This window comes from Ranitomeya variabilis, chromosome 8, assembly GCF_051348905.1.
Source record: "Ranitomeya variabilis isolate aRanVar5 chromosome 8, aRanVar5.hap1, whole genome shotgun sequence".
In the NCBI taxonomy this organism is placed as follows: Eukaryota; Metazoa; Chordata; class Amphibia; order Anura; family Dendrobatidae; genus Ranitomeya; species Ranitomeya variabilis.
The window spans coordinates 38620174-38647331 of record NC_135239.1 but is presented as its reverse complement, the minus strand read 5'-3'; the positions used below and the strand labels follow the sequence as shown (position 1 = coordinate 38647331).

Here is a 27158-nt window from a genome sequence, read left to right as displayed (position 1 = left end):
GCTCAGCTATGTACTTATATATTGATAATCTACATGAAATGATCATAGAAGGTGAGCCTTGTTCTCTATTGTAGAACAAGTTCGCTGGCGTTTGAGGAATTTTCAGACACAATTTTTTTTTTCTTTGAAGAAAGAACCTAATTTGTTGTCTTTCATTTTTGGGGGCTGAACATATATTTTTAACCCAAATTTTTCATCTTTTGTACTTTTAGTTTTTGCCTCGCCTTCTTCCAATGTCCATAACTTTGTAATTTTTGCATTAACATATGAAAGCTTCCTTTTTTCAGGATGAGTTGCAGCTTTGAATGACCACTTATACTTTACCGTAAAATGTACTGAAAAGGGGGGAAACAAATTCCAAATGGGGTGCAAGGATGAAAAGAACCTCACTTTGGGCAGGTTCACACGAGCGTCTAAAAAAAGGTTTGGGGGTTCATCCAGAAAAATGGGACACATTTTTCTCTAACAATCCATTTTTCTTTGGGGGGGTTTGCAGCAGGTATTAACCCCTTAACCCCCAGGCCAATTTCCGTTTTTGTTTTTTTTTGCTCCCCTTATTCCTAGAGTCATAACTTTTTTATTTTTCTGTCAGTATAGCCATGTGAAGCCTTGTTTTTGCAGGATAAGTTGTACTTTGAACAACACCAATGGTTTTAACATATCTGTACTGAAAAACGAGAAAAAAAATCCAAGTGCGGTGAAATTGTAAAAAAAAGTGCAATTACACAGTTATTTTTCAATTTTTTTTTTTACCATGTTCACTACATGCTAAAACTGACCTGCCATTATAATTCTCCAGGTCATTATGAGTTCATAGACACTAACATGTCTAGGTTCTTTTTTATTTAAGTGGTGAAAAAAAATCCAAAATTTGTTGGAAAAAAAATGGCGCCATTTTTCCGATACCTGTAGTGTCTCCATTTTTCATGATCTCGGGTTGGGTGAGGGCTTAGTTTTTCCATGCCAAGCTGATGTTTTTATTGATACCATTTTGGTGCAGATACGATCTTTTCATCTCCCTTTATTGGATTTTATTGCAAGGTAGCAGTGACCAAAAAATGTAATTCTGGCATTTTGAATGTTTTTCTCGTTATGCTGTTTAGCGATCAGGTTAATGCGGCGATACCAAATATGTGTATATTTGATTTTTTTTATTGTTTTATTTTGAGTGGGGAAAAAGGGGGTGATTTGAACTTTAATATTTTTTTTTAATTTTTAAAAACTTTATTTAATTTTTGCATGCTTTAATAGTCTTCATGGGACATTGGAAGCTGCAGTACTGTGATCGTCTCTGCTACACACAGGCGATGATCAGATCACCTTTGTGTAGCAGAAATGCTCAGTTGCTATGAGAGCCGACCATAGGGCGCCATAGAAACATTGACTGCTACAGTTGAGAAAAAGGACTTGTGCTGCCCTAGTTTAGGGTTCAGTCCGGTCCTCCATGGCAGCTTCTGTGGCCGGCATCCTCAACCTGGCCTCCTGGTCACCTCTGGTGCCTTATGTAGCTCCATAGGCCGTGTCGTGATGTCACCTGAGGCTTAATTAAAAAAAAGCGGCCCACTGGATGCCAAGTTGAAGATGCCGACCACAGAAGTGAAGAGTGCCCTGGTCTGGCTGTAAAGGAGTCTTGGACTGGATACCGGAGCAGGGCAGAACAATTATTGTATCAAAGAAGAAAGGATCCAACTTCTGGTATGGAATTTTGTAAAAAAGTATAGACTTTATTTAAATGATTAAACAATGCATGAAGCCAATACTGTGGCACACCAGGTATAGATGTGACTGGATATATCGGAAACAAAAAAGATATATAGGGAAACCAAGCGCGTTTTGAACGCTCTGTGCATTCTTAGACTTGGGCTGAAAACAACCATTGCGGCAGAATGAATGGTGGCATTCAAAAGTACATCTCGTCCCGCAAATAATAAGCCCTCATACGCCAACATACCTGGAAAAATAAAAAAGTTACGGCTCTTGGAAGAGGGAGAGGAAAAAACAAAAGCGAAAAATGGAAAAGTCTGTCTTCTCCAAAATGATACAAAAAATTCCATTAAGTATGAAAGTGGCGTATTTCTATCTATTCCTCATACTAAGTATCCACATGCAAGCAGGAGGTCAGCACACGTAGTAAAAGCAAGCTCTAAGCCTAGTCAAATGCACTTTAATATTTTATTTGTGCATTATGAACCAGCGCATGAAAAATCCGAGAATCCTAGCTAGAGCTAGTTTGATGTTTTTCTGAATAGCAACATACCATTCAGCACAGATGTGGAAACTGGAGCTGAATCCTAAAAGTTAATTTGCTACGAGTTCTACAAGTCAAGCCCTGAGACTTCGCTTTCTTCTGTCTTGGCTCAACAGGGGGTGGTTGTGCTCTGTGTGGTCTCATTCTTTCGAAGGTTTTTTCTTATTGAATTTAGAAGAAGTGCTTCGAACTTGTTCTGTATTATTTTATCCTTTTATTTACCAAGATCCAAATCTGCAAAAGTATCAGCAATTATTGTAGAATAAATACCTGGAGATTTGCTGTTAACTTTCTTGATTTTATTCCTATTTTTTATCTCTGCTATTTAAATCCCTAATTTTTTTTTAACTTCCTATTTATAAGGAGATAGACATATTGCTCATGTTTCCCCTTGAAGAAACAAGTATATTGTTGTAATGTTCATGATGTTTATATGTGTAGTGAATAATTCATGTTGTTGGTGACTAGGCTGTATTCTGCCCAGCAACAGGTAGTTGATAGGGACAGCAAAAGTTAATGGTTGGGACTAGCCCACAGTGGGAGGTAGTAGACTGAAGGGACAGTGACAGTTTCCTAGTAGTGAGTCAGATAGGGTCCAGAGTGTATAGAGAAAGTACTTAAGGTCCAATGTGAGCAGGGATGCATTCTTGGGTGTCCCTAAAGTGAGAGGAAACCGGTAGAAAGAGATGGCATGATCCAGAGTAGTACAGAGGAAAGTGACTGGCAGACTGACAGAATGATTCTCCAAAGAAGGGTCCTAGGAGAGGACACCTGGCAGTAAGGCCTAGAGTTTATAACTCCTGAAAGTAACGGGCTTAGACAGGGCTGAGTACTTGAGACGAATAGAGTGCCCCAGGCGGGAGTTCCAGAGCATAAGAAAAAGAGAAGATAAGAAAAAGAAGCAGAACTTTAGGTTGAATAAAGGACTCTTGCTTGCTGAACTGTAGTGTTGAGCTGGGTTGTGGTGAAGTAGTGAGGAAAGTGAAGACAGAGAACAAGTAAAGAGCAAGAAGAAAAAGGGAGTGATTTTCTGAGAGGAAAATGTTATGCGTTATCGTGAAAACATTTGAGAAGATATGTAGTACTGTATATAACCCTCCCCAAGTTAATGTTCAGTAAAAAGGTTATTTGAAACTGGTGGTCTCCCTCCTTGAACTGTAAAACATCTGGTCCTGGCCAACCAACAACATTGGTTACATGCAGCCTGCATGGGCATAACTCACAGCCAGGACCCCCACCTTCATGTAACGTGTCGGGGTGCATGAGATGAGCATCTCACCCACTGCTACCGCCCCGTGCCACGATACACATCGACATAAGAGCTTATTTTTGTGAGATGAGGCGTATTTTTAAATTGCACAATTTTGGGATACATATCATTAATGGTATCATTTTACCAATTTGTTTGAGGAGGTGGAATATGAGTTTTTTTTTCTTTTTAATGGTTTCCATTTTATGGTTCAGATGACCCATTAATCGCTTTTTTTGTGAATTTTTGGAGGACGAATTAATGAAAACCTTTAATATATATGGCAATATATATTTTTATGCTGTGATCATGTTGGATATATAGTGCAATTGTTTTAGTGATTGTTTTATCCTTATAGACATGGTGATACCAATTATATACTTCTTTTTCTTTTTTAAGAAAAGGACATTTTTCATTGACAAAGGGTGATTTTTTAAAATTTTCTAAACACTATTTTTTCAAAAGTGCCGATAGATGCCTTGAATATCTACTCCTCTTATTGCAAAGCTGTATTATCCACTGCATATGGTGTATTAGGTTTGCTACTTTAAATCAATGGTCAGCAACTATAAGGTTAAACAGCCAATATCGGAGTTGCTTCTAATAAAATGGTGGGAACCCAAAAATGACAGCACAAAGTTTCTCATCCCCTTGACATGTTTGCAGTGTTATTCTTCTTGGCTCGCGGAAACTGCATAGTTTTGGCAATGTGCTATTACATCATGGGTGGGTCTAGAGATTAAAAGGGTATTTTTGCTTTGGACAATCTTTTTGTTGGAATAGTCTGCCAACAATAATATTATCCCAAGTACTCTAATAGATCAGCTGTAATCTGAGATGGAACCATCAACAAGTGATCACTCCCATCGAACAGAAGATTAAGCATTAGACAATTCCCTTTGAAATCAATGAGCTCTCTATATAAATCAGGGACTGGTGAGTCATCCGAGAAAAGGTGCGTTTATCTTCTCTTAATATATTGCAGTCAATTTATTATATAGCACTGTGTACTTACAATTGCTCATTTTGCCTTTCTTCCCAGTAAATTGTTCTCATTTCTTTTCTCTATGTAGAAACTGGAAGTCTCTTTTCCTTGCGTGAGTCATCCCCCTCTTCAACTCCTGAGCAGCTGCTCTGCTTCTTCCTTCCCCCAGCCAGCGACTTTTACAGTGATGAGTCACGCAGGAAAAATTGATCTCTTGTGTCTACATAGAGATTAGAAGGATTCAGCTAGTCAGTTTTAATCACGTGATGTCATAGCCCTAATGGGAAAGAGAAGAATTAACTGGGCAGAAAGGCACAATGAGCAATTGTAAGTACACAGTGCTATCAAATATGATAACATCAATTATTAAAAGGATAAAAACGTAAATGGGGGGCTTTTTTAAGTTTTAATGTATATGTTCAGGCTTATGGCATTGACAACCAATCCTTAGACTAGGGTCACACCAGCGAATATTGTCTCGTCAGAGAGATTTGAGACAATTATTCTGATCAAAGTTTGATCAGAGTGTGATCATAGTGTAATACGATTCCATCTTCTCCATTGTGTCAGTCATTCAGTCCAGTTCACAAACTCATCGACTTTCATGGCCGAGTGCGATCCAATAATCAGATCCAACTCGGGTATGCTGCAATTTCCTCCTCGGACACGGCCCCATAGAATAACATTGGTCCATGTGCAATCCAATGTTTTGTCGGATCACACTCAGACCGAAAATAGGGTAGTCTGCAGGAGCCCTAGTGACCAGCGAGGGTCCGACAACCAGAACTTCCATAAACTGCAGCTGAAAACAGCTGATTAATGGTCATGTTGGGTATCGGACCTCCATCAGTCTTACCCCAGTCATCAATATCATAAGTTTGGAAAACATCATTAAATAAGGCTGATGTAGAAAAATAAAAATCATTGGGTCAAGTTGGGGGTCTCTTGATGATTTCCTGTACAAGGTTATATTAATACGAGAATAGTGAATGTCACCTAGAGACAGAATTGTTAGTTTCATATTACGTTTTGCAGTACATAGTTTTCCTCTCCCTTTTCCACGTCTCATATATCAATTGGCAATAAGCAGCATCATTAGCTTTTTAAATGTAAATGAATCAATTGTGTAAGGGTAATACCGTCCCTACGCCACACAGCTATATCTTATTATAAAAGGGTTATTAACCTTCCATCACCAAACACTTATATTTAAGTGCTGTAATTGATGAGTAAAGCATTGCTGTTCTCAGCATTGGGACATGAGCAATTTTGGATCTAGTCCTCAAATTTTAAGTCGTTTTGCAGCAAATGAAGAAAAAAAAAGGATTTGGATTCTACATTTTTTAACGATGAAATGCAGTTATAAACTAATCATTGCATAAGGCTCCTGTGACATATGCAGCTAAGGGACATTAATTAAACGGAATCTGTCACCAGGATTTTGCTGCCCCGTCTGAGAGCAGTATGATGTAGAGGCAGATATCATGATTGTGTCATTTATGGGGATGCAAGCTGTAGTTTTGATAAAATCCCTGATTTTTTTCATAAAGTTCTACCAGTTGACTGAATGCCGAACTCTGTCTAACCTCTTTCACACCCCTGATTGGCAACTCTCTGCCAATCAGAGGAGAGAGAGTAATAGGGGGAGGAGAGAGTAGCAGCCTGAACCAATGATGAGACAGAGGGCGTGTCTCAGACTGCTTTAGTCTCGCCATTAGACAAAGTAGCTGAACCATAGGCACAGATCACTGATCTTGACTTCTGAATCTCAGCTGAACAACAGCCAAGAAGCAAAAATGGTAATAAATAAACAAGAAAACATCATCGATAGGTAATGACTTATATATCGTATTTGGACATCTGCTTTAATACTAATCCTCTAGTGATAATCTTCTGCTGACAAAACAGTGATTTTATCAAAACTGCAGCAAGCAGCCCAGTAAGTGTTACATCACTGGAATCAGGGTATTTTCTTCTACAGCACTCTGCTCTCTGATAGGGTAGCAAAAACCTGGTAACAGATTCCCTTTAAAGATACCCATCCACCTTCATTACCTGTCAACTTCCTGTTCTTCAAGTTTACCGCTTTTCCTTCCAACCCTCCATAAACCTGCACTCTTGGTTTGGCCTACTGGGATGTGTTTTCAGTGTAGAAAAGGAAGCCTCTGGCTGCAGCTTATCTTCCTTGAGAACAAAGGATTGGACACTGAAATTGAACATGCCCAATCCTTAAATCCCATAACATCATCTGTTGAGTTATGGCTGGGAATCCCTCAGATATCAGACACTGTAATGTGTATACAAACCTAAAGAGATGCAACACTATAGCTAGACATACATATCAGATTGCTGAGCGATGTTTCGGCCAACAATTTGGCCATCTCAGATGACCCACCCATACAAAGAAGCATTTGCTTGGCCGAGCTCACCTATGTTCTCTATGAGAGAGCCGCCAACTGATATGATGGCCGTTGTCTTATCTCTGGGAGAACAATGTGATTGGCATCTGAAATCGGACATGTCTGATTGACATATCTCCTGATCAGTCGGACAACTCTTCTATACACATTAGACCAGTGTTCCTCCAACTCCAGTCCTCAAGAGCAACCGTCAGGTCATGTTTTCAGGATTCCCTTAGAATTACTAAGGTGATAACTGCATCACCTCCAGAGGCAATAATTCTATCACCTGTGCAATACGAAGGTAATCCGGAAAACATGACCTGTTGGTGGCTCTTGAGGACTGGAGTTGGGCAACACAGCATTAGACAGTCAACCAAACCTGTCGATATCGGCGGATTAAGCCGTCATTAGTCTAATATTATGTGTGGGAACCTTAACGGGTGGCCATATGCCTTATAGATAACGATCAGCTGACAAGTGTGCACTAGTTCTGAGAGTGGAGTGGCATCTAGCGACAGCTTATGTCCTACAGAAAACTAGGATCAAACAGATGAAATCCATCAGCCCGAGCCTCATCTTCCCAAACATCTTCCATCGATGGAGAGTTGGGTGGTCCCCATACATTAGATGCTTGGATTGTCATTATAGGCCGGCTTGGTGGAGTTAGGAGGTATGACTAGTTTTGGAATTTTTAAATGTCGGCATGCTTGTGTCATATAAATAATTAACTCATCATTACTTATTTTCCCCTGTTTCAGCTACGCCTTTCTGTTGGTGCTTCGGGTCTTTATGGACAGGTGGCAGCAATGAAGCTACGACCATAGTGCAAATGACTAGGCTCAACTAGCCTGTATGAGCATCATAACTAAGTGTAGCGATTGACGGCAGCGGTTATGGGCATGTTGGCATGTGACAGGCTATAGCGGTTGTGTCATGACTCCAGTGCACGTGACTGCTGCAGCCAATCACTGAGATCAGCAGCTAAAGTGGTGTACGTCTGCATCGCCAATAATTTTAGTGATTGGCTGCAGTGTTCACATGCATGCAGCGCCATTAATACCCTTTAAATACACTGCACATGGGAAGTAAGCATCATTAATATAAGTCAAAGCAATACAGCTGAGGTTATTAATATAGATGTAAAATAAATATTCCTCTAATACTTTTTCTGGCTAACTCGGCGCTGCACTATTTTTGCTGAATTTGTACTTTGAAGGTTTTTTTTTATTTTCGCTATTGCTTTTGTATGCGGTAAAACATGCTCATTAGTAGAAAATACTTTTAAAAAAATCAGTTTTGTTATCTTAGGACAAAAGAAGTAAGTTTCTATAATAAATAAAAAAACAAAGAGGGAGACAAAAAAAAAAGAGAATGGAAAAGTTGTAGGAGGGTATGTCAGATTCAAGCAAATTGATCTGAAAAGATAAGGCTTTTTATAAATGTAGAAAATGTTAAATGTAATAAAATAATGAGTAGTTACAGGAAAAGCAATTAGGTGATAACAGGAGACTTTTTTTTTCTGATTAGTTTTAATAGCGATGAAATGTTCAGCGCACAAGTTTTGGCACCTAGACTTAAATTAGGAGTGTAATAATTGCAGGAACGATTCTTTTCATGATTGTATCATTAACACATTATTATATTATCAGTCTTTTCCTGTAGCATATATAACACCTAATTTATAGACCATATCCAGCTTCATGTACTGCTAATGGTTAAAATCATTTTGCACATTGTCCAAATTGGTGTCCAAGAATATGGATCATAAAACAGGTTATGGTGCAGATGACGCTGACATCTTACACCCTCTTTCTATAAAACTAACTAGATTTTAATGGTTCTAACTTCTAATATATATATAAGGCATGTTACATGTATTTACATTGCTACAGTACTACATCTTTTTACTCTCCAGACGTATAGGGGACACGGAGGCAGGGTTGGCAACTTAACGTTTCATTTTTTATGGACAACTTTTCCAAAAATCACAGTCACACAATATTTTTTATGGATACATTGGAAAACCATGATAAATCATTCTGATTATAAGTGATGCGTGTCTGCACCCCATAATTCTGATATGAAGACATTATCCACATTCACTGTAAATTGTAAAATGATGATAATTACGGTCAGAATAATCTGTACAAATTTCTTCAGCTGGAGAAAAATCATGGACACATTAAAAAACAATTTACAGCAGAGGAAAAAAGTTTAATATTTTTACAGACTGTCCTTGAATTTTTGGAAGGTTGGCAACCCTACACGTAAGTGTTGGGGGAGTGTACAGAAGCAGCAAAGTAGCTGCTCTCTCTAGTGCTGCAGCCTCCCTCTCCTTTCTCCAGCACTGCAACCTTCCATTCCTTCTTCCAGCACTGCAGCCTCCCTTTCCATCATCCAGTGCTCCATGCTCTCACTCCTTCCTCCAGCACTGTAGCCTCCCTCTCCTACCTCCAGCACTGCAGCCTCCCTTTCCATCCTACAGTGCCCCAGCCTCCCTCTCCTACCTCCAGCACTGCAGCCTCCCTTTCCTTCCTCCAGCACTGTAACCTCAGTCTCCTGCCTCCAGCGCTGTAGCCTCCCTCTCCTTCTTCCAGCGCTGTAGCCTCCCTCTCCTACCTACAGCACTGCAGCCTCCCTTTCCTTCCTCCAGTACTGCAGCCTCCCTTTCCATCCTCCAGTGCTCCAGCCTTCCTCTCCTTCCTCCAGTGCTCCAGCCTTCCTCTCCTTCCTCCAGCACTGTAACCTCACTCTCCTACCTCCAGCACTGCAGCCTCCCTTTCCTTCCTCCAGTGCTCCATGCTCTCACTCCTTCCTCCAGCACTGTAACCTCCCTCTCCTACCTACAGCACTGCAGCCTCCCTTTCCATCCTACAGTGCCCCAGCCTCCCTCTCCTACCTCCAGCACTGCAGCCTCCCTTTCCTTCCTCCAGCACTGTAACCTCAGTCTCCTGCCTCCAGCGCTGTAGCCTCCCTCTCCTTCTTCCAGCGCTGTAGCCTCCCTCTCCTACCTACAGCACTGCAGCCTCCCTTTCCTTCCTCCAGTACTGCAGCCTCCCTTTCCATCCTCCAGTGCTCCAGCCTTCCTCTCCTTCCTCCAGTGCTCCAGCCTTCCTCTCCTTCCTCCAGCACTGTAACCTCACTCTCCTACCTCCAGCACTGCAGCCTCCCTTTCCTTCCTCCAGTACTGCAGCCTCCCTTTCCTTCCTCCAGTACTGCAGCCTCCCTTTCCATCCTCCAGTGCTCCAGCCTCCCTCTCCTTCCTCCAGCGCTGTAGCCTCCCTCTCCTACCTCCAGCACTGCAGCCTCCCTTTCCTTCCTCCAGCACTGTAACCTCACTCTCCTACCTCCAGCACTGCAGCCTCCCTCTCCTTTCAGCGCTGTAGCCTCCCTCTCCTACCTACAGCACTGCAGCCTCCCTTTCCTTCCTCCAGTACTGCAGCCTCCCTTTCCATCCTCCAGTGCTCCAGCCTCCCTCTCCTTCCTCCAGTGCTGTAGCCTCCCTCTCCTACCTCCAGCACTGTAGCCTCCCTCTCCTACCTCCAGCACTGTAGCCTCCCTCTCCTACCTCCAGCACTGCAGCCTCCCTTTCCTTCCTCCAGCACTGTAACCTCACTCTCCTACCTCCAGCAGTGCAGCCTCCCTCTCCTTCCAGCGCTGTAGCCTCCCTCTCCTGCCTACAGCACTGCAGCCTCCCTTTCCTTCTTCCAGTACTGCAGCCTCCCTTTCCATCCTCCAGTGCTCCAGCCTCCCTCTCCTTCCTCCAGCGCTGTAGCCTCCCTCTCCTTCCTCCAGCACTGCAGCCTCCCATTCCTTCCTCAAGTACTGCATCCTCCCTTTCCTTCCTTCAGCACTGCAGCTTCCCTTTCCTTCCTCCAGTACTGCAGCCTCCCTTTCCATCCTCCAGTGCTCCAGCCTCCCTCTCCTTCCTCCAGTGCTGTAGCCTCCCTCTCCTACCTCCAGCACTGTAGCCTCCCTCTCCTACCTCCAGCACTGTAGCCTCCCTCTCCTACCTCCAGCACTGCAGCCTCCCTTTCCTTCCTCCAGCACTGTAACCTCACTCTCCTACCTCCAGCAGTGCAGCCTCCCTCTCCTTCCAGCGCTGTAGCCTCCCTCTCCTGCCTACAGCACTGCAGCCTCCCTTTCCTTCTTCCAGTACTGCAGCCTCCCTTTCCATCCTCCAGTGCTCCAGCCTCCCTCTCCTTCCTCCAGCGCTGTAGCCTCCCTCTCCTTCCTCCAGCACTGCAGCCTCCCATTCCTTCCTCAAGTACTGCATCCTCCCTTTCCTTCCTTCAGCACTGCAGCTTCCCTTTCCTTCCTCCAGTACTGCAGCCTCCCTTTCCGTCCTCCAGTGCTCCAGCCTTCCTCTCCTTCCTCCAGCACTGTAACCTCGCTCTCCTACCTCCAGCACTGCAGCCTCCCTCTCCTACCTACAGCACTGCAGCCTCCCTTTCCTTCCTCCAGTACTGCAGCCTCCCTTTCCATCCTCCAGTGCTCCAGCCTCCCTCTCCTTCCTACAGCGCTGTAGCCTCCCTCTCCTACCTCCAGCACTGTAGCCTCCCTCTCCTACCTCCAGCACTGCAGCCTCCCTTTCCTTCCTCCAGCACTGTAACCTCACTCTCCTACCTCCAGCACTGCAGCCTCCCTTTCCTTCCTCCAGCACTGTAACCTCACTCTCCTACCTCCAGCAGTGCAGCCTCCCTCTCCTTCCAGCGCTGTAGCCTCCCTCTCCTACCTACAGCACTGCAGCCTCCCTTTCCTTCTTCCAGTACTGCAGCCTCCCTTTCCATCCTCCAGTGCTCCAGCCTTCCTCTCCTTCCTCCAGCGCTGTAGCCTCCCTCTCCTACCTCCAGCACTGCAGCCTCCCTTTCCTTCCTCCAGTGCTGCAGCCTCTCTTTCCTTCTTCCAGTGCTGCAGCCTCCCTTTCCTTCCTCCAGCACTGCAGCCTCCCATTCCTTCCTCAAGTACTGCATCCTCCCTTTCCTTCGTTCAGCACTGCAGCTTCCCTTTCCTTCCTCCAGTACTGCAGCCTCCCTTTCCGTCCTCCAGTGCTCCAGCCTTCCTCTCCTTCCTCCAGCACTGTAACCTCGCTCTCCTACCTCCAGCACTGCAGCCTCCCTCTCCTACCTACAGCACTGCAGCCTCCCTTTCCTTCCTCCAGTACTGCAGCCTCCCTTTCCATCCTCCAGTGCTCCAGCCTCCCTTTCCTTCCACCAGTGGTGCAGCCTCCCTTTCCTTCCTCCAGCTCTGCAGCCTCCCTTTCCTTCCTCCAATGCTGCAGCCTCTCTTTCCATCCTCCAGCACTGCAGCCTCCTTTTCCTTCCTCCAGCACTGCAGCCTTCGTTTCTTCCCTCCAGCAAATCAGAGATGCTGGATGGAAGAATCTGGAATTACGAGAGGGTGGGTAGCATGATAAACTGGCGAGTGGGTGCTATGAAATGATGAGAAGATTAGCAGGCGGTGGAGAGATGTTACAAACTGATGAGCGGAGGTGGGGTCCCATTCAAATGTCGTCTTTGGAGCCCATTGTAATCTCTTTATTGCACTGCGTAGATAAGTGTGAATCTGACTTTTCTGGATCACTGTCAGTAAATACCTTGACCTTGTATTTGGTCATACCAATGTTTCTACTTGAAGTCCTTAGTCCTTTAAATCCAATGGCACTTCAAACTGTCTTTTCATGTGACTCTTTAGGATAAGTTGTCATGTTTGTGTGCATGAGAAATAAATATCACCATTTCTGGCCATTACATGATGCCTATGATGCATTTTTCACCAGTTCATTCCTCGGCAGGCTCTTCTCTGATTTTCAGTTATTATAGCAGCTAGTTCCATCCCATTAGTTTAGAGACGTCTCCCACACACAGTACACACAGAGGAATGATATATTCCTGTTCTCCTCTCTTCTTGTTGTACAGTACATGTTCAGAAGCAGCATGGAGGACACAATTACTTACAGTATAGCCGTAAATCCAGCCTTGGAATGAGAACAACACTTCCTCCTCCTCGTATTCTCTGCACTCTAGTATCCATTGATTTCAATAGGCAGCTGTAATCTGATCCCTCAGTGAGCTGGCAGTCCTTCTTGTTTTGAGCAAAATGGAATTAAGCTTAATTTCTGGGTGATTGATTAGTTCTTGAGGAGGAGGAGAGCAGAAGTGGCTCATAAATAGAGAAAGAAGCATATTTTTCAGAGTGGATAGACTACAAAGGTTTTTTTTTTATAATTGCTTGTACTATTGATATATACAAAGTTCAATTAAGTGACAGTGACCATTTACAATCGGTATATAGTATATAGTCCTAGCCCCTCCTTTTGCACTGTTTCCTTCAATCTCTTATTCTCTATAATTTTAATTTTATTTACTCATTTATATAGCGCCATTAATTCCACAGCACTTTACAGACTTTATCGACAATGGATAACTTTGGATAATGTTGACCCCAAAGTTCTCTAAAGTGTGACTTGTATAAGTATTTTTAAACTTTCCCGATACAATATGAAATATTGCATTTGGTTTCCATAGTTCTAGCTGGTGACATTTTGATGGATGGACATAAATCTTATTCAACATCTTAAAATAATTGGTTCTCTTATGCTGATAAAGCATTTCTCGAAATGGTTTAACATTCAGTTGCACCCTTGCTTCGAGATATTCATGAATGAGATTACTGTACCTGTTCTAACAATGTATCCTCCTAAACATGGAGGCTATAGTTTATGAACGTGGTGAAGCTGCATAGCATGGCGCTATACAATGGACAATCGTCTCTATGTTGGCCTATATTTTTGCATGGTTATATTGTGCCTCTATGTTGTAATCATTCCGGTGGAGAATATCCCATTTTATGGTAGTAGTACACACTAAAATTTTTCTTTATGATTGATTTCATAATAAATGTGGTGTGGACCTTAGTGAAGGGAAATGCATACTCTGGTTGTGACTCCACTGGAGGCCGATAGTATTCTTCTCCTGCAGGAACGCCACCAAGCCCTGAATATTAATGATTTGAGAAAAGGTAAAAAAAAAATTAGTCAATCACTAGGGCCAGTTAGCAGCCAATGACAGGGTTTGATGGCCCATAGGAGTATATGTTGCCCCATTTATATCCCATGTGACACCTGTCCCTTGATAGTTATTGTATACCAATGCAGTTCTGGTGCACTTATATTTAGAAGACCCTTTGTATTCCAATCTGGAGTTCTTCCTCATTTTCTCTTCTGTTTAACCCATTCACGCCCTTCTAGACTTGACTCCTGAATTTTCGAATTATTGCTTTGCGTAATGTCTACACCAGACCTTCTGATCTTGAACCTAGCTATCCCTGACTTAGTTTTTGACATCCAATTTGATCATTGTCCCCATCGTATAGAATTCATCCCAAGGGTCTTTGACGTGAAGGTCAGATCCTCCAATAGGGGTGGAAAAGGTAAACATTGGGAGTCCTTGAAATCTTTTAGGTAAAGTGGCTTGTGTTCAGCCTGTCCTCGTTGGCTCTCTTCAGTTGATGGATACAGTATAATAATTAGGTTTTCTTAAATTATCTACCATATATGAACTGTCCAGAATATTTCAATAATATCTTCACGCAAAAAGAAAATGAAAAGTATCTCAGCAAAACTTCTTAAATGCTATCATTAAAAAAATAAAATCCTACTTACAATACTAAGCCTCAAATGAAGCCTGAGCTCGCCATGGCTGGATGATTTTTCGAGCTGTAGTGTCATAAATGGCAACCATTGCAGGTGACCATGGTAATGTTTTAATGTTTTCTGTGTTGCCCTTATCATATTGCCATGGCCAGGAGAGACTTTAGCTGTGACCTAGGAAAAAATACAAAATAAAACATATGTAAAAGTCTTTGGGACTGAAGTTTATAAAACTTTACATGGTTTTTGTAACTTTAGTTTTGTATCTTTTCTAATATGCTTTTACTTTTTCATCAAATATAACATTTCTATCTACCTCCTACGTCTATCATTCAGTTTATATCTAAGTTATGTCCTTGGCCTCCTCCTGCTTTCCATATACTCCTTAGGCAAACTAATCAACTCTTACAGTTTAAATCACCATCTATATGCTGATGATACATTAATGTATATTTCCACTTGCATCATATCTTCTTATTTTATTGCAAATTGCCTTAAATCCATCTCTTCCTGGAAGTCTTCCAATTATCTCAAATTAAATCTGGCCCAAACTGAATCAATCATTTTCCCGCCATCTTCCTTGCAGATTTTCCATAGCAATTGACCACACCACAATGTCTTCACCCCCCACCACTATTCAGTGCTTTAGAACTGCCTGATGTTCTGGCATATTAGTGGACATATTGAAAATCTAATTAAATTCTGTCTTGTCCAGCTGAAAAAAAACCCTGCAAAACTTATACCATTACTAAATCACATTTGCCCGTATAAACTGTGCATAATTCTGCGCTTGCATTAATGCAGTATTCTCCTTATCTCCCGTTTCTTACTAAGCCATTCTCTTTTCAATCAATTATTTAATCCTCTGGATAAAAATTGTCTATCCAAGGCTCTTTTCTCTTCTCATCAGGGGTTCCAATATTTAGATTCATAGATTGCACCGGGGTTTTTTGCCATCAAAAATCCTTGAAATCCAACAGAACATAGATGAGCCCCATTGGAAGTTGATGAACGCTATCAAGATTTCTTGGGATATGTTAAAGAGCAAAAAGTCTTCATGGCTGTCAAGGCCTTATTATGGAGGGAAACCAAAATGCTAGTGTGAAAAGAGTCTAAAGTTCCCCCATACAATTTAGATATCTGTTTGCCGAATGATGGTTTTGTTGATCGTTCAGTCGGCGGCCATCTCCCCCAACTCTTCCATACATGAGAGCTCGCCTTCTGTGTTCTCTATGAAAGACCCCAATGCTTGACTTCTCTGGTGGCAGCTTATATCTTAGAGAACACAAAGGATTGGCAGTCCAAAATTGAATATGTCAAATTCTTCTGTCCTCTGACATTATCAGTTGGGGGAAAAGTCGGTAGTGTGGCGGCCTTCGGTTATGCTGCACCTGTGTTTTTTCCATCTTAACCACATGGGTCCACTGCATCCTGATTGTGCATTTGTTTTGAGGCCTAGACAGGTAAGCATCTCCGCCTTGTTTTGCTGTTTTTTCTAATTTTTGGAGGATCTCCGAATCCTCTTTTTGTGCTCTTGCTATTTAGAATTAGGAGGTTACGTTACGGAATCAGAAGATGCAAACTAGCTCTTTCTCTAAAGGGAACCTGTCACCCCCCCCAGACATATGAAACTAAAAGAGCCACCTTGTGCAGCAGTAATGCTGCATTCTGACATGGTGGCTCTTTTAGTTCTGGGTGCTGTAACTAGAGAAATAATCAGTTTTATAATTTGTCCAAAATACCTTGTCTTCAGACCTGGAGGCAGTCTTTTCCCCCCTGGTTTCCATGCCACACAGCCATCACTCACATCATCTTGGCACCGGGCGCCGCCTCCTCACCGCTGTCTTGAAAATAGCCGGCGCCTGCGCTCTTTTCTCCTGCCCGGCGCAGGCGCAGTGAGCGCTGGCCGTCTGTCCTCTGTGCGTACGTATGCCCTGCCTGTGAATCCCAGCCCCGCAGTGTTTTATGATTTATGCACATTGTGGGGCTGGGATTCACGCAGTGCGCATGCCCAGGAATCCCAGCCCCGCAATGTGCATAAATCATAAGACACTGCGGGGCTGGGATTCACAGGCAGGGCGTACGTACGCACAGAGGATGGCCAGCGCTCACTGCGCCTGCGTCAGGCAGGAGAAAAGAGCGCAGGCGCCGGCTGTTTTCAAAACAGCGGTGAGGAGGCGGCGCCCGGCACCAAGAAGATGTGAGTGACGGCTGTGTGGCGTGGAAACCAGGGGGGAAAAGACTGCCTCCCGGTCTGAAGACAAGGTATTTTGGACAAATTATAAAACTGATTATTTCTCTAGTTACAGCACCCAGAACTAAAAGAGCCACCTTGTCAGAATGCAGCATTACTGCTGCACAAGGTGGCTCTTTTAGTTTCATACGTCTGGGGGGAGGGGTGACAGGTTCCCTTTAAGCTCTTCATATAGATGAATTGTCCAATTCCCATTTGAGAGCTATAGGGGTATTAAGTTGTTGGATTTCTGTTCTTGTAGCATAGTAAAATGAATGTTTTTGGTGGATACAAAGTGCAACACTGGTGACTCAAAAATATCTGACCAATAAGCAGGTTTAATCTTTTATATTTCTAAACTGGGAAACCTATGAAAAATGGCTTGCTTGATAAAGAGTGGCAAATGGGACTTCTCGTAGGATGCAGTTTTAGTGATGCTCATCTCAATAGTTTGGGTTGCTCTACTTACAAAGAAATATATAAAGTTTTAGGAGTAAAATATTTGTAAACTTTACATGGAATTTATCACCTTAAAGCCTAACAATTATCTCTGCTGGTCATAATTCCATACACATGGCCATTGCATTTGATGAATAGAAGAAATGCATGTAACGAGGCCTCTTTAGACATGATTAAATGAATTTTTCAGTATGAAACTCTTTTGTGTTTTAAAAAAATCTAAAGCGGATTTGCAAAAAAATCTGCAACAAAAATCCAAAGCAGAATCTTGGATTTCTGCCGTGGAAGTGTAGCTTGATATGCTATGTATCTGCACATAGATTAGCCACATTCTGTGATGCTGATCTGCGTGAGGAATCATTCACAATAATACACCTGTCACATTTTATATTTTTCTGGGATGCTGATTTTTAAATCCATAGGGAAAAAAATGTGCTCTGAGCTCAGATTACGTATTGAAATTGAAAGAGTAGGATTTGTGCCCAAATTTCAGAAGGAAAACCACGTGAAAATATAATTGCATGTGAATGTGTCCGTAAAAGGATCTTTCGTAACAACAAAACTTTCTCTGAAACAGTTGCTGAAGTGATCAGATGTTTGCCATAAAACTGACTCCAGGGGATTACCTTGACTGCACCAAATACAATCATGTATGTAGAGAAATTTGTACTTAGCGACACCCTCTTCTGATTCTTAGAGGGTGCTACCAAGCAAAGAAAACCCTCCTACTATGTCCATTTTCCCTAAAACTCTTTTGCAGTGGAGTGTTTAAGGCCTGAATACGACGCTAAAAAGCGTAGCCTCAATAAAGTGACTGTTCTCCTACCTCTGATCGATCATCTTTTCCAGCAGTGCCCGTTGGTCTCTAGTTTTTCTTCTACCCATAGTAGACCACCATAACCGGCCACCAAGAAGTACACTCTTTACAAGCTTTCCGCATCTTCTGCACTTACTGTGGTTGGCATAATGCATAACTGGCACCAAAAGGAGAAGCAGCTGGTACACCCTTTACTAGCTTTCCAAAAGAGTTATGCCTGTTTTAAGCCTGTAATATAGTTTATAGCCATTAGCTCCTTTTAATGTAATAAGTATAGATCACCAAAAGCTCAATAATAGCTGATCACTCAAGATTTCAGGATCTTTAGGGTAATGTTCACTAAAGTTTTTTAAGGAGTTTTTTTGTTAACAAAATACGGATCCACTTTGGAATCCTCCTCAAAAACCACTTTCAGAAAATCTCCTACAAAAATTAACCAAAGAAGAAGCATTTGCTGAAGAGGTTACCTTACCACTTGAAAAACTTGTTGTTTTTGAACACCTCGAAAAATGTAGTATTTTCTACATTCCAGACTTCATAAAGAAGCATGGTGGAGTAAGACGCACCTGATTTATTAAGAGGCACAAGCCAATTAATGGATCAGGGGCACCTTACAAGTGTTGAGCTCTGCAGTGTTCCCTGACAGAACCCTTACCCCAGTCAGGGAATGTAGTAAGATTTCTGGTATAAGGTATGCCACGTTTGGTCATGAACTTGATAGGCAGGCAATGCCGCGTTTCCATCCCACTCATGCTCTACCCACTTGGGTGGAGCTAACCAGGAGAGGGGTGATAACTCCTAAGGTGGCATAATGTTTGGACAGTGTGGTGTTGTGCAAGAATTTTACAATTTTACAATTGTTTACAACAGATTTTTGCTTTAAACACTTTCATGTATTGGTCTCTCATCGTTAACAAAGCCTAAAAGTGAAGTATTGCCTTCTTACGACAACCTGCGTCCACATATCTTATTAAGACATATGGATACCTTAGAGAGGAGTCCTCTTTCTATGAGCTAGAGAGTTTGGGAAACGGGACAGGATAGCTGTGATTGCAAAATGGTTGCATTTTGAGCTTATAATAATTATCAGAAATAATGATTATTCAACAATATTATAACCAAATGCAATCTGGCGAATCTTCGCCCTCACCGGTTCCACTAGATCAAATACTGGCCCCCGCTCTGCATGGTCTATTTTGGCTATTTTTTTTTTATTACCTAGAGCTGCAGAAGAAAAATAAATGCGTCCTCAATCTGTTTATTATTGTAATTACATTTTCTCACTTTCTGAAATTAGCAGCATGTTCTTTTACGTTGGAACAATACGCGTTTGGCTAAATCACTCTGCAATTTATCCTAGATTAAGAGGTTCTTTATAGTTTTCAAGGCAACAGCAAATTTGTGATTGCTTCGGCTGCGGTGTGTTGTCCTTCTGGTGCCCTTGAATTGAAGGTTTTTTAGATGACAAAAATGTGAATGTGCTAATAAAAGTAATTTCAATAGGTAGCCAATGGCTATCATCCAATGGCCTGCAGATCACCATCCAAGAATGACCCCAGACAGTATCCTTAAAATCCGATGTAGTATGAGACAGCAAATTACGAGATAAACTCTACCAGCTGCTTAGGATTTCTTTACATAGTTTTTTGTGCTTGTTTTAATCTCTTGACTGCTGGAGGCTTTGGAAGTATGTCGTTTTGCAATTTGTTGCTGGCCCTTCGAGCGATGGAATAAGTTTGTGTGAGTTTATTTATACTTCATCAGATTATTTCATTGATCCTACACTTCTCCGCCCCATCCTGTCCTATTTTCATTTTTCTTATCGAAAGACACTGACTTATATCTTACAGCGGGCTCAGCCTTTCTGAACCCCGAAGGAGACTGCGGAGGGGAGATGGATAGTGAAACTCAACTAACCTTCTACACAGACCCGTCTCGCAGCCGGCGACGAAGCCGAGGTCAGTGAAATAATGCTATGTAATCTATGACCTATTGAGCCCTTTAGACTCGGGTGAAATTGAACCTTTGGTTCCCCTATAATAACTTTCCTTTTTAAGGACTGTTATCAGATAGCCCTATAAACTTGTATGCCTGTAAACTTGTAGCGATACATTAAGGCATTATTCTATTAAGCCATAAACAAAAGGCACAACATAATATCTCACATAAGAAAATACTTTTCTTAATGTAATGAAGGTATATGGTAACAACATTTTTTTTTTTTAAATAAAAAAAGAGACTGACTCAATGCAAGGCTACAACTCAATACACCGTTTACTGTACCTCGGTTCCTCTATGAAGATGCCTGAAATCTAAGTCCTAGTGTATAATATAAGGAAAACATAGTTATTACAATGATTTACATATTTCTACTGTGGTAGGATGTGGTGGTGATGTAGGCCTGGTTCCTCAACGCACGTTTCACCAAGGTTCATCAGGGGTGTCCACCTGACGAAGCTTGGAGAGAATTCTTATTTAGCTTTACATTCTGAACCATCTGGCTACCATCTTTAAATTCTTCTAGGATTTCTGCCTCCATTAGGTGACACCCAAGACTCTGCTCTCTTACTCTGTGAAGAGGCTATTTGCATATTTTATTTCCCATGGTTGACCCATAAGTCTCTAAGCCAATTTCATGTTTTCCTTAAAGAGAACATGATGGCGGATACATGCTGCTCAAACCACGGGCAACATTTATAAAGCACTGGTGGTATGATTTCAGCCATGAAGGTTTTGACTCTAAAGTGTTTTGGCGTAAAAACCACAGGGTCCAAGTTGCACTGGAGACTAGCTGGACAGGTGGGTCCCCAGTGACTTCTCTCCACCCCCTGCCAATAACTCAAGTGTCTCTCCCTTTACACTTATGCAAGGAGAGAGCTGTCATTCAGGAAGCGAGGGTGGGGAGAAGACGTCGAGGACCAACCTTTCCAATGGGTTACCCATGCAGGTTTTGAAGAATGTTTTTCACTAAAACACTGCACCATTTTTTGAGTCAAATATACATAGCTGAAATCATACAGCCAGCATCTGATAAATGCTGCCAGTGGTTTGGGCAGTATGTATTAGCTATCACGTTTTTCCCTTAAGGATAAACTTTATCCTTCAAAGTTTTTTTTCTAGTGAGAAACCAACACACTTCCTTCCAAGTTATATACAGTTTAGGACTGACTAGAGGATTACCATGGTCATATATGAGAAAGACATGGCTGTGGAGCAGGTACAAAACGTAACTGTTACTGTTATCAATAGAGAATATGGAACAAGAATGCCACTGTTTCCTCAACGTGCCATGAATATCTGTTTCCAGTCTCCTGGTTGTCACCAGACTCATCCCAAAATGTATATTTCATATGTAAAGTATCAACTACTTTATCTTTAAGTTTTCTTTAGTTGATATAGAGTCAAAATCATGATGATGGGTTCAACTTCTATGACTATGTATACGGTAAACATTTATATTATAGTTACATGGTCTTTGTCATGTAGCTTGCTCGCGTTGTTGGCTATGATCCCATAATAATCCTACTTCTTTTATTTTTATTTCAGCAGTAGGTTCTCCACGTAGTCCTGTCAACAAGATGACTCTGACCCTTCTCAGTATAACCAGCTGTGTTATCGGCTTGGTATGTTCATCCCATATCAGCTGCCCTTTGATTGTGAGGATTACACTTCATGTTCCAGAGCACCTTATTGCTGATGGTAAGGTTATACTTCAAAGCAAGACTGTCCTTATAACACAAGTGTAGTGGGCGTTCTGTCAAGAAGAGGGAAAAGACAAAGAACATGATGGTAGAAAATACATGTAGGTGTAAAAAGCCATACAGGTTCACCTAAACAACATCATATGGCTGCTCTCTGCTCTGACAAGATCACCTATCCACAATTGATGTGGAAGGTGTCTACAAAACTTATTCTCATAATACATCTAAAACACAAAGACACAAGTACATTTTATTCTAGCCTCTAGTACATCGGGTCCTGTGCAGTATGTATGTCAATACATCTATATAAATATGTAAAGATCTATCTACAATATCCAAATGTGTATATATATATATATATATATATATATATATATATATATATATACACAGCCCTGGCAAAACTTAAAAGACCACCACATCAAAACCCCGTCATGGGCAGCCCAATCTCCAGACCTGAACCCCATTGAAAACCTCTGGAATGTAACCAAGAGGATGATGGATAGTCACAAGCCATCAAACAAAGAAGAACTGCTTATATTTTTGTACCAGGAGTGGCATAAGGTCACCCAGAAGCGGGTGTGAAAGACTGGTGGAAGGCATGCCAAGACGCATGAAAGCTGTGAATAAAAATCTTGGTTATTCCACCAAATATTGATTTCTGAACTCTTCCTGAGTTAAAACATTAGTATTGTTGTTTCTAAATGATTATGAACTTGTTTTATTTGCATTATTTGGGGTCTGTAAGCACTGGGTTTTTTTTTTTAAGTTTGACCAGTTCTCCTTTTCGGAAAAAAAATAAAAAAAATGTATTACAAATACAAAATTTATTGCTTGGAAATTCGGAGACATGTTGTCAGAAGTTTAGAGACTAAAAGAACAATTTACATTTTACTCAAAAATATACCTAGAAAGAGAAAAATCTGACAAACTGAACATTTTGCAGTGGTCTCTTAATTTTTGCTAGCGCTGTATACACACACACACACACACACACACACACACACACACATATACAGGGTGGGCCATTTATATGGATACACCTAAATAAAATGGGAATGGTTGGAGATATCAACTTCCTGCTTGTGCCACATTAGGATATGGGAGGAGGAAAACTTTTCAAGATGGGTGGTGACCATGGCGGCCATTTTGAAGTCAGCCCTTTTGGATCCAACTGTATTTTTTTCAATGGGAAGAGGGTCATGTGACACATCAAACGTATTGAGAATTTCACAAGAAAAACAATGGTGTGCTTGATTTTAACGTAACTTTATTCTTTCATGAGTTATTTACAAGTTTATGACCACTTATAAAATGTGTTCAAAGTGCTGCCCATTGTGTTGGATTGTCAATGCAACCCTCTTCTCCCACTCATGAGACACTGATAGCAACACCACAGAAGAAATGCTAGCACAGGCTTCCAGTATCCGTTGTTTCAGATGCTGCACATCTGGTATCTTCACAGCATAGACAATTGCCTTCAGATGACCCCAAAGATAAAAGTCTAAGGGGGTCAGATCAGGAGACCTTGGTGGCCATTCAACTGGCCCACAACGACCAATCCACTTTCCAGGAAACTGTTCATGTAGGAATGCTCGGACCTCACACCCAAGATGGTGCACCACCACAACTTCTTGGCCAATGAAACCCAACCATAATGATATTTCAACAAATGAGAAAATGTTTCACATAATTCACATACATTCACTATGTTTTAAAGTAATAATTGTGAGCGTGCACTGGCATATATGATGAGTAACTCACATGTTATCCCTTACATTTAGGAAGTCGCTTCATCCTCCTGGAGGGCAGCCAGTTAGATGCCAGTGACTGGTTGAACCCTGCACAGGTAGTTCTCTTCTCACAAATTAACTCCAGTGGTCCCTGGGCCTTAGACCTTTGTGCAAAACGAATTCTGGACCCCTGTGAGCATTTATGTGACCCTGAAACAGGTATTAAATCTTTTGATCACTATAACTATTGGCTTTTTTATACAGTTTTTGCAATAATGAATGCTTTTGGATAGCAGAACTCGTTAAGCTTCAACCAATCTAGGGTGACTCTTAAAATCAATTACATAATTATTGCATTTCCTAATTTCAATCAACTAACAGAGCATTGAGCAATATCAAGTTCTTAACGCTTTAATTTTTATAACCTGAAATGTATTCATTCTAGACCACATTTTTTAAATTCTTCGTGAAACAATCCTAGTAGAGTAGAAGTCATGACGGGTCTATGAGACAAATTTTCTTTCTACTTCCAGGAGAATGTTTATGCCATGAAGGCTACATGAGGGATCCAGTGCATAAGAACCTCTGTATTCGGAATGAATGGGGTACTAACCAAGGGTATGTACTGGAAACCAATCATTTCTGCCATGTTTATATTTCCAATATGGATATCCTGCCACATTAATCTTCCAAAATTTCCTGATGGGCTGTAACATTAATTGTTTATGGTTGGGTTATTTCTTTGTCTGTTTTGGGTGGGATAGGTTTAGAGTCTCTCTTTCCATTGTCTGTGTATTTATACATTTCTATGAGAAATGGAAAAATGTAGAGTCCTGAAAAAATGTTTTGGAATCGTTAAGTTTTAAATAATACATAAACATAGAATAGCTGACAGCACTCGTGGTGTATATAAGTCCACATTTTGTATCCAGAACTTTATGAAGGCTATCACAAAAATGAAATTCAAGGCAAAGGGTTGTATGAGATGCGTAAAGGATATCTGACCCAGCAGCACTCTGATCTGTGAACAGTCAGGTGCTGTCATTGGGCTCCAATTACTAGAATAGGGGATCAGCTGCAATACCAGACACAACCTATGGACACGAGTGGCCCTGTATTTGGAAGAAAGCGGCCATATTGTTCTAATCTCATACAATACTGCTAAAGAGAAAGAGTTTGCACCATTTTGCAAGCTAAGCTAAAGGCCATGATGGCTCTGTTATACAGATAAAGTCAATACCTTTAGTGAAGAAATGCACCATGTGGCTCTTTAATCAGCATTTGAAGTTTTCAGGTAATGAGGTTTAGGTGCACAGAGGCAGGACTGTGCACTTGGCCTTCGCCTCCCGCCCTGTGCTCTCGCTACCCGTGGCAAGGACAGCACCATTGAAAATTTTCAAACAGGAGGCAGGTCACTGAAAAAGCAGTAACCTGCCAATCAAAGACTGGAGGCAGGCAGAACTGCGAGGGCAGGAGAAGACCTAATGCACAGTCCGGCCTCTGTGCACCTAAATCTCATTAATCAAAGACTTCAAATGCGGAAGTGGATTAAAGAGCTACAAAGCGGTTTCTTCACTGAAGGTATCAATTAAATCTGTATAACAGCTCTATTACAGCCAAGTCTTTACTTTAACTTGCAAAATCATGCTGACAGGTTCCCTTTAAGATACAGTTTATTTTTCATTACTTTTTTTTCATTATTCAAATGTTTTAGTTTCTTTGTAATTTATTTATTTTTGTTATTTATGTATTTATTTCCTTTTTATGCAGCCCCTGGCCATACACCATGTTTCAGAGGGGATTCGATCTTGTTTTAGGGGAACAGCCAGCAGACAAGATATTCAGGTATAGTACAAGATTACAAATATCAGTGATTCCTAACTTACGTTATTAAATGAGTTGTCTCAATATGATAAATGAATAGAATTGTACCGCACGGAGGAATTTATAAGTCTATAGCTTATTGCTCATTTTCTCTAGTAGAGGTGGCCGGTCTCCTAGAGCAGCACTCGGATGCTGGTTGGATCTGGTCAGCTTTAACTCCTCCCATGCTGCAAAGGCAAAACCGCCTATGGCAGCAGCAGTGGAGAGCCCTCAGTTTGGCCCAGTGGCCCAACCATGCCCCTAACCTGACCTGTCAATCTTTGGAAATGCGCCGCCTAGAAGCAAGCAGGGAGCTTTGAGGCAGGAGAGCGCTCTTGAAGATTAATCTTCAGAACACCTCTTTAAAGTGAACCTGTCAGCAGGATTGTGCTCAGTAACCTACAGACAGTGTCAGGCCAGCGCCATTATACTGATTACAGTGGTACCTGGTGATGAAATCCGTCTTGTGGTTGTTGTTTAATCTTTATTTTCAGTTTTGAGTTAATCATATGCTCGTGCTCTGGGGCCGGGCTGCAGATGTTTTTTTTATTTTTTTGCCATATACTATATACATATATATAGTATATATATGTATATATAATATTAATTATGTAAACTAGGGGGCAGGTCAGTGAGGGATCAGTGACCTGTCAGAAGCCATACTGGTGAATACCTAATCAGAGCACCACATAAAAAGGCCAGGTACCATTGTAATCAGTATAACGGTGCCGACCTGACACTGTCTGTAGGTTACTAGGCACAATCCTGCTGACAGGTTCACTTTAAGTAAAGTTCATTTGTTGAACATAATTGTGGAAAATTATGCAGAAAAAAAAAATATCCAAAGGCCGTATCACCAACAAGGGCAGATCAGATCAGTACTGTTTTCCGCACTCGCTGTAGGAAATGGTTCACTCATATTTGCTAGGTGCAATACCAACAATTTATGGAACACTATATATATATATATATATATATATATATATATATATATATATATATATCGTAATATAAAGCATATATCACAAAAGTTGGCATCATGGTTGTAGACTCGGCCTGTGACCTTGACAGCTACCAGCGTCTTCTCTCTTACGGTCATATTTGCCCATCACCTTCATTTGTAATGTCTCGCGGGCTGACAGACACCAAGGACTAGAATAACAGCCATGACCTCAAGGTCCAGGGTGCTCCTCAATGAATCTTTTCATGTCACAACATGTTTCAGAATCTCTGTACAATATATAGTATTTTTGCGTGATGGATTCACAGACACTTTTTTAAACAGTCTTGTAAAATCCTGATACAAAATATTGACTCAGTATTCCAGAAGGTGAAAACTGCCGTTTCTATATATATTTTTTTTAAATAAATGTTTATAATATTTTTTTTTAAGGGAACATGTCATGTAAACAAAAACTCTATTAACCTGCAGATATGGGATTAGTCTGCAGGTTAATACTGTTTTGAATCTACCCAGCACTCAAACTGAGAGCCCAGCTGCCTGGAGGAAAGAGATTTTATTTCTCCCTGCAGCCTCCAGCTTTCAGTCATAGAGGCACCTCCGCCATGGCTTTAGTCACTGCTCTGTGCATAGTGATTTGCAGCTGTAATTGCACCTTAGAACTGACTGACAGGCAGCACTGCATGGGAGCCGTCTATCTGCCAGTGACTGAAAGGCTACTGGGAGGGATACAGGTCATTTCCTCCTTGCAGCGGGGCTTTCAGTGCCAACACTGGGCAGCTTCAGAAAGGCATTAACCTGCAGATTAATAGCATTTTTTGAATGACAAGTTCCTTTTAAACTCTAGAATTTGTGG

General features: G+C 41.5%; 1 protein-coding gene across 6 annotated transcripts in view; it reads left to right on the top strand.

Annotated features, from left to right (window-relative positions):
• Positions 1 to 27158, top strand: part of ASTN1 (astrotactin 1) — a 476663-nt gene that overhangs the window by 307529 nt on the left and 141976 nt on the right. For 3 of the 6 annotated variants that reach the window (XM_077276252.1, XM_077276249.1, XM_077276250.1), the window contains 5 exons: positions 19895 to 20002; positions 21591 to 21743; positions 23530 to 23697; positions 24012 to 24096; positions 25249 to 25323. In XM_077276252.1, the coding sequence (XP_077132367.1) occupies positions 19895 to 20002; positions 21591 to 21743; positions 23530 to 23697; positions 24012 to 24096; positions 25249 to 25323 (589 nt within the window). The remainder of the gene's footprint in view (positions 1 to 19894; positions 20003 to 21590; positions 21744 to 23529; positions 23698 to 24011; positions 24097 to 25248; positions 25324 to 27158) is intronic. The other 3 variants (XM_077276255.1, XM_077276254.1, XM_077276251.1) reach the window with 1 other exon arrangement.